The 8,606-nt window shown below is 44.9% G+C and overlaps 1 protein-coding gene across 1 annotated transcript; it reads left to right on the top strand.

The window, feature by feature from the left end:
• On the top strand, positions 1–7,134 carry LOC119892239. The gene is made up of 9 exons (XM_038704413.1): positions 1–55; positions 200–644; positions 727–1,099; positions 1,182–1,422; positions 1,614–1,856; positions 1,948–2,457; positions 2,550–2,719; positions 3,125–3,281; positions 3,685–7,134. The coding sequence occupies exon 9, from the start codon at positions 4,875–4,877 to the stop codon at positions 5,961–5,963; it is 1,089 nt and encodes a 362-aa protein (XP_038560341.1). The 5' UTR covers positions 1–55; positions 200–644; positions 727–1,099; positions 1,182–1,422; positions 1,614–1,856; positions 1,948–2,457; positions 2,550–2,719; positions 3,125–3,281; positions 3,685–4,874; the 3' UTR covers positions 5,964–7,134.
• Positions 7,135–8,606: the final 1,472 nt, after the last annotated feature.

Raw genomic sequence — 8,606 nt, 5'->3', positions numbered from 1 at the left:
TCTTACAGAGAGTGAGGACAGAGGATGGAGTTTAAGACAGCTCATCATTCAGCAGGTGAGTCACAGGGGAAGACTGGAATATTCATCTTCACCGTCTTCATCATTACCACCTGTGTTTCCTCATGCCAATTCTAAAGAATTTTCTTCCAGCGTGTGTCATTACATAATCATAACACTTTAAGAGTTTAATGTTTTTCAGCTAAGAGATCTGGAATGGATCTGTTGATGCCTGTCTTGTGTATTCTGGACACAAGTGTGCCACAGGATAGGCAACAATGCCTTCTTAAGGCAAGAAAGGCGGCCAGGGCATGCCAGTCGTCAAAAACATCCCAAACGTATGACGACAGCAGGCTGAGGGATCCCAAGACGGCTATTGAGGAAAGTAATATATATCAGCATAGGTGTCCAAGACGCACGACCAACATACGGTCACATGTCCATGTGCACTAGAATTCTTATATTGTTATTTTATAGTTATAACAACACTTTCGATGTCTTAAATCTGCAGCTAAAAGGAGATGCCAGATAATCACGGCAACTCCGACAGAGAAGCAGTTTTTTGGTCAGCTAATTATTACTTTTGGAAAGTACAATGGCAAAAGCTTAAAGTGGCTGGTGGAAAATGATGTAGGATACATTAAATAGTGAGTATGTTTCACTAAACAATCAATCAAACTTTGTACAGTTTGTCTTTTCTTATATTGAATATCATGTTCTGTATTTTAGCATCCTGGACTGCCATATGAAAGAGGGCCGTCAACCAGACAGGAAAGCTGGAATCAAAGATGAGTGGGTGAAGGATTACCTGCTCAAATACGTGTAGTTGTTTCCTCCAGTCTCCTGCCACCTGGAGATCAACGTTGACCGGGCCATTTATGGCCAGGGCCGCTTCAGGTCCTTCACATTCCAGGAAATGTGGCAGTGGTACAGCCTTCACAAGCACCTCCAAGCTGACCCTCAGGCTGGGAGTGACCATGAGAGGAAGATGGCTCAGGAGGCTTTCTCCTCCGTTCGACAGTGGCTCGTCATGAAGGAGGACGACGTCTCTTCAAAGTTGCTGAAGCGCTTCAGACTCTATATTGTCACCAAAGAGACAGAGGTAGGTTAAGGCACCTTAAGGAAAAAGCAGGGTGCAGTTCATAAGAGATGCCTCAAACCTGTACTTAAACTGTACTTTACAGAAACCTCAGCAGAAAGTGGCCCCTCCCGCAGCAACCGCCACGTCGTCCAGCACTGCCACGTCATCTAGCAACCGCCACCAGCACTGCCACCATGTCGTCCAGCACCACCACCAGCACCACCACCACGTCGTCCAGCACCGCAACCGCGTTGTCCAGCACTGCCACGTCCAGCTCTTTGGGGTCCAAAGTTGGACCGATGATGCTCTGCTGGCTGAAGCTCTCGCCACTTTTGAAAGGCAAGGTATGTCAGTTTTTGATTTTCATTTATGGCTTGAATTAATGTAATTACATCATGAACCTCATATTAAGTCATCATTAAGAATCGTTATCAAGTAAAAAAAGTTTGAGAATAATACTGAGGATGATTGAAGCTCGTAATAGGATTACAGTTTTGTCTTCCAGCTGCAGATTTTTGTCCTCATTTCCATTCAGGGGACACTGACCCGACCCCTCCCGGAAAAGAGGCTGAACCAGAGCCTCCACACCAGCCACAGACAGACAGCCACCTGTAAGGCCACAGTTCATAGATCATGACCATCAACATGTAGTTTTATACTAATACATACTCCTCCAGCACCTGGTGGTCAACATGGGAGGACCTCTGATGTTACTGGCGCAGCGCTGCTGCCAAGCAAAGCCCCTGTGACCCCGGCAGCAGCGGCTGCTCAACCTGAGGTAATATATGCAGCCTTGTGAAGGAAAAAGATTTATAGTAAGAGAACACAGTAGCTGGTAGATTAAGTTTTTGTCTTTGTTATGCTACCAGATAATATTTGAGGGATGGCATAAATCGTGGGAGTCTGGTCCTCACAGGCTCCCCAAAGCAGATGTCAAGTGGCTGAAAGAGGGCTCTTCCAGAAGGAAATGTCTTATGAGGACAAGCACGGAAACATCAGGAAGAGGAAAGTCCTCAAGGGTGACAGGATGTGGTTTGATCCACATCAGCAGACTCCTTCTTTCGCAGCCGTGTGTTTTTCTGGAGGCCAGTAGGTGTGTGGGGTTACAGCCTTCGCTGTCCCAGGTCCGAGTGCCCCGCACGCGCCCAGAAGGACACTTTTCTGTACCGCTGTGGCTTTTCCAAAACGGTCAGACAGATCTGCCACATGTCTGGCTGGTATTCCATGCTGACAGAGGTCCTGGCCTGTAACGCGTGCAGGAAAGCTGCTAAGGAGTCTGAGCAACATGTCATCGGTCGCTTTGTGGCGTGGGAAGCAGCCATAATTAACAAGCTCAGCCCAGCTCACCGAGCCGCGTTCCCTGCCGTCTTAACACTAATGTGAGTCTTTGCATCATTTCTAATTAAATGTTATACTAGAGAGCATTTAATCTGAGTTTCACCAGCATCACACGATTGTGCTGTAATTTCAGGCGTGGCGTGGACAAGCAGGTGGTCTGGCTGATGAGGGATCGCAGTGAGGGCAACACCATGACCAAGGTGTGGAGGCACATCCAGGAAAGCCACTGTGAGGAGTATCTGCACAGAAAAGACCTCTAGACCACCCTCCTCAGCCAGCTCAATAAGCCCGGTGGGATCATAAGTAAGTCAGTCGGATTTGAGTTATTTGTTGTGCTCTTCCAGTGCATAGTCGCAGACTGTGTAAAAACATGAATGCTGTGTCAGATTTAAGAAATAGGTCGTTTTAATCGGGTAAACAGAATACAACAGGAATGACACTGCAACAGGAATGAGGGAGCTCTGTCGGCACCCTCAGAAGATTCAAACTGGGCAGGAGAAGTTAACTAAGTTAACTAGTTGATCAACACTGCTGGTAGTACTGAGCCCATTAGATTCCTGGAAATGAAAAAATAAAAATCTCAGATAGTGCAAATGGTGTTGAGAGATGCGGCAATCTGATCCAAAGAATCAGAGATTTCCCTTCAGGAATGGAGTTTGTATCTCTGTGTGTGTGAACATCAATTTTTCTGCTTACGGGGACTCTCAGCCATCAGTTTCAGCATCCGCCACCAAGGAGGGAGCTGCCGTCCCCAAAGCTGCTGAGGAAGTGCTTCCTCCTCGCTGAAACAGAGAACATCGAGGACTACCGCACTCAGATCATGTCCACGTTTGGCAAAGTCCTTAAGTACGACTCCACCAAGAAGGTAATTTGACTCAGTCTTTTGAAGGGGAACATGTTTCACTGAATTGAACTAAAGTGTGTACTGAAGATGATGTTTGGCTGCAATGGTCATTTAATTTGAAGGCAGTTTAGAAACTAAAAGTTCTGTTTAAAGTAAGCTTTATTGCCAAACAAACTTCAGTGTTTACCTCCAACATTGTTTCTCCTGTCTCGATGTGCATCATATCATTTCATAATTAATAATTAATCGACAATAGTAATAAAGCAATAGCTCACAGCAAGCTGTTATATACTCTTATTGTATTGCTTTTTAAGGGGCATTCCTCGGCTGTATAAACTGTAAAAAAAAAATGTGACAGTGTGTTGCACAAAGTGAGGAGGCTCGCAGCTATAACAGTCGCTTTGTTTTGTGTATGTCATGCAAGAAGCTTTCTGGACAAGGAAAAGGGACAGCAGAATGGTGCACAAACGTGGCCAATGAGCTTCCGTCCTTACCTGTGAGGAGTCTCTGGACAAACTGAGGCCAATGGCTGAAGGCCTCATGGCGAGATATAGGAGAGCAAATGAGGCACCTCCTGAACTGATGTACGTGGATCGCGGCTGCTGTCGTGTGCATGGTGTCTCATCTTTGGAGCAGCTGTTCAGTGAGTGGGCCGACAGCGGCATGATGGTGCGGCTCGACATCTTTCACTGGATAACCAGGTTTAACGCGGCTCTCCGAACAGATCACCACCCAAAATACGCTCTCTTCAAGTCCGCGCTTTCTGCTGCTGTGTTCGTGAATAACAAGGACGACCAAATATGCTTCCCTGTCTGATGGTCAGATCATTGAAATGCACGTCGGCAAATCTGATCTGAAGCATTACGTCAGGAGGATGACGGTTGGAGCCCAGGAGACCTTTGTCCGCGTGCAGAGTGCCATCGACATCTTGAAGGGAGCGGCTGGAATGGACGAGAACCAGATCCATCTGTTCAAGGATGCAGCAGCCATTGACTGGGTCTGGGAAAACCAGCAGAAACACCTGGAGTACATTCAGGATCCACCAGGAAGAAACATGTACACCATCACCAAGTATGTCACCCGTAATGGCGTGCGCCTGCCGTACTACAGGACCGTGAGAGGCAGCAACAGCCTGGAGAGCTTCCACTCCTTCCTGCCCAGCATGATACCGGGGCCCCACTGTGCAGCTGTCCCCTTCCAGGTCTATCTTCTCAGCGGCATCGCACACTGGAACTCTGAAAGGGAGTCTGCCAATGTGCCTCAACCAGAGGTGCCAGGAGTTTTTCGGCGAGCCGGAGGAGGTAAATTTCCGACCACCTGTTCCTGCTGGTGACGAGCGAATTGGTTTGGAGTATCTGTTCTCCCAGTCGTCAGAACCTTTCCGTGCTCCTGACCATTACGCTCAGGCCAGAGAGACGTTTCGAGCAGCCGAGAATGAAGATGATGATGATGAGGTGAGTTTGTATGTTTAGCAGTTAAAACCTTCCATTATCAGATATATAGGTGGTTGCTGACCAGGAAGAATCCCTGGAGGAAGATGCGGGCTACAACTCTGACAGCGAGACTGACAATCTGACTCCGCTGAGGAGGAATCTGCGTCTTACCGACCAGGTTATGGCTCCTGAGCTGGATCCCTGTGTATGCGGTCCAAATCATCTCCCCGGGTACCAACACGTAGAGGAGCTGAGCAGAGTACTTGTTGAGATTGCCTTGGAGGAGGGAAAGCTTGCTCTCAGTGACTCTACAAGACAGAGAGTCGTCAGCGCCTGGAACAAGCTGGACCTCCACGACCGCAGCATCCAGCAGTTTGACAGCCTCTACTCAGCACGCAGGGGCAACGCTCTGTTCGGCCGCTCCAAAGGTGAGCCGTCCGAGTCGTCTTTGGTGCAAAAGTTGAAGTTCAGCAAGCGTTACTCAGCCGCCTACCTGCTGGACTCCAGAAAGAACCGGCTGATGTACTGCATCATTAAACAGCTGTGGCTTCATCCTGACTGTGGCGCAATGGCTCGAGGGTCGCCACAGAAGCACAAGATCACCAAAATGTACCAGCGTGTGCAGCAGAGAGTGACCGTGGATGACACTGACCTCAGCAAACTCGGGATTCCCATCCTGACAATCAACTCCAAGTGCGTTGCTGAGTTCATCAGGAGACAGGAGGCCCTGTCAGCTACAAATGTGACGGATCAAGTTTTGGCTGTCCTCCGCCGTCATCAGAGTGTTTCTAGTACTAGCCAACCCTCTGCAGCAGAGCTCCCGAATGAGAGACCGCACACCAGTCGACCTCAAGTGCAGTATGAGGTCACTCCATCTTTGGCAGGCACCAGAAAACTCAAACCGAGGCATGACCATTTCGCCGGTCAACCCCCCGCTCAGCTGCCAGTTGCACCGATTCAAACCGCCTGTACGTTCAGGCAGCCCACAGCACCTGCCTTTACATGTTTTCTAGTTGTTCCCCAGGTGCAAGCATCTGTTTCACTCCCCCAACAGCCTAGCTCGATGATCTCACCGGCAAGGTCAACTCTGTACAAGAGGAAGAAAGCAGAGTGCAGTGGCACTGGGCCTTCGCAGACTTTAAAAGGGCTATGGACGAGGTTTTGGGCCTTCAGTCCCAGACCCCCCCGGCCGTCTGAGCAGACATTTCCACCTGTACATATTTCAATCCACACTTGCACTTTGCATATTGTTGCTGTGTTTTTACTGTAGCTGTAGGTGAGGTTGTGTGCACTCAGTGCCAGACCCCAGAAGCCTTCTCAGCAGACATTTCAATCTGTACATATTTCTGCTCACAAATGCACTTTGCATATTGTTGTCGCTGTGTTTTTGATTGCTGTTTAAGTTGCTGTGAAAGTTTATATCTTTGTAATCCTTGAAGGACTGACAAAACAGCACTGATTCTACTCATTCTTGTTTGTATTATTAATCTGTATCAGTATTGCCATTATTGTTATTTTAATGTTTATCATTATTATAGTAGTTGTTTTTATTAGAATGATTAGTTGTATTGAAACTGCTGATTAGTCCTGGTGTCCTTTAGCTTTTTAATCAACATTGATAATACCTGTTCAGTGAGTTTGTATGTTTAGCAGCTCAAACCTTCCATTGTCAGATATTTTACGACAAATATAATTACATCTGTTTGTCTATATGTTGTTACAGAGGTAACTCGTATTGTGTAAAGCAGCTTGACCTCTGTTGTTGACCAGTTTGAGGAAACAGAATGTGCTTACTATCTTGTACAGTATGGTTTTATTGTTTTCATGACATTTCAATCATGTCAGTGATTTTGTCTACAATGTAGTGCTGTTTTTCTGTTTCCAATTTCATGGACTTTATTTAATAAAGTGGTCAGTGCTACAGTAAGAGAAGAAGTTACTAATGTATTCACATTAGTAACTTCTTCTCTAAAGACTTTGAGGAAAAGACAAAGCATTCTCACACAAGTATACTTTTGATATAATAATCTATATTTAATTGAAAACAATATGTCCAGTAACGTGAATACATTACATGAATTATGCTGCATTCTTCAACGGCTTCAAGAGGTATTACAAAAAACTGTTTATTCAAATCTGAAATGGTTAATATCACATGGAATAGTACAGATGATATCAACAGTCTCTGCAACATTTTCTTTGAATGAAGTGAGCTGTATTGTGGACTCCTCCTGTAGACTGCTGCAAATCCCCAAAATCGTGACTGCGACTTCATTGTTTCTGGTAGTAGGGGACTACGTTCACGCCCCTCCCTGTAATCATATACAAAGAAAATTGCATTGCAGCCGTTTTTTTTGTTTATATTTCGGAGAAGTTTTAGGAGTACATTAAATATTATATGAAAATCATTTCCTATCATTAAAGAAATGTCTAATAACAACTCTCACATTTTAATTCTCAAATGTAATTACAATTGAATTTGCCATCTTACACCTTCAGAGGGGCAAACCCCACACATCACAAAGAAAATGAAGTTAAAATAAAAATCATAAAATCACCTTTGTGCGTGCAGTAAATAGTGGTACTCGGTATACAGACACATTCATTAACAAAAGAAACCAGTCAAAAAAGGGACAAGGTCTATGTTCTATATTCACCACATCAGGGAACTAAGTGAAGAGTGAGTGTGATCGATATTTGGTAAATATGTGATCAATTCAACATCTGTGTGATGGTGCATACAACGCAGTTGGATCACAAGAGGGAGCCACTCCCCAAGCCTGCGTTGCTCATTCATAAAAACATCACCGCCCTGACAACACACTGCACTAGGCCACTAGAGGGTGCGCACTTTAGACCAAAAACAGCTACACTTCTAAACTTGATTTGCACTTTGCGTAGCAGAGGATGAATCTCGCTACATGCATTTGTCAAATAAAGTACCTTTACCTTTGCCTGGGGTGGAAGCTTGTACAACATATAATAAAAAGTACACACACGTGCACACATAACATGTTTATTTACAAAAATCTGCAAAATACAACAAATTAAAACGCTGCAGGAGTTTAAGCTCAGGTCACACTGAGGAGAGCTGCCACCATCCAATCCAGGACCAACACCACAATCTCTGAAGGTGTAAAAAAAAAAAAAAAAAAAAAAAAAGGTCATCTCAGAATTAGTATATTTACATCTAGCTATTTGCACATACTATGGGCTATATGCTGGATATTCAATGATCACTAACCTCTCACTGGGCTTACTGCTTTGTATCTCTTCCAGGGGTACAGTAACATGCAGAGTCACTGAAATTCAGATTAACCATGATGACATGAGATCACAATAGGAACTTTCTGAATAAGAATATTTCCATTACCTTACTGGCTGTTGCTCTCTGCATCGTCTCTTTTTACAGAAAAACAGAGATAAGCCTACTACTAGTAGGCATACTAAACCTGGGGAATCAAGAGATAAATATTTAAGATGACTATCAATACAAAGTAAGTGCAACACATCATAAAATGTTGATCTCACCTGATTGTCAGCGTTAGAAAGACAAACATTTTAGCCCTTAGCGAAAGAAAGACGAGGGCAGAGTAAAAGCAAGTCAGATTAGTAGCAAAAGGTGTTATTTTCATAACATAACATATCATGGCATACATGGGTGATGTGGAAGGGGAAAGAAAGATTTTCCACAGGCCACTGTTGACAGCTGATTATCCAGAATCAGAAGAAACATGGTGTAACCAGGACTTACAAACAACTCCACCAACAATGCTTTCAAGTTTTGCATTTTCCATGTGCATATCTGTGGCAACAGGTGGTGACACAACAGAGGAAAGAAGAAACACACCATCAATGGTCAGTCAAAACAGTGAGCAGCAGCATGATGTAAAGTGTATGCAGGAAAAGCTTA

Source organism: Micropterus salmoides, unplaced genomic scaffold, assembly GCF_014851395.1.
Source record: "Micropterus salmoides isolate LMB-PRFRI ecotype aquatic unplaced genomic scaffold, ASM1485139v1 Ms_hic_scaffold_7, whole genome shotgun sequence".
Taxonomy (NCBI): Eukaryota; Metazoa; Chordata; class Actinopteri; order Centrarchiformes; family Centrarchidae; genus Micropterus; species Micropterus salmoides.
The sequence above is the reverse complement of the archived record's forward strand: the minus strand, read 5'-3'. Positions and strand labels throughout refer to the sequence as shown.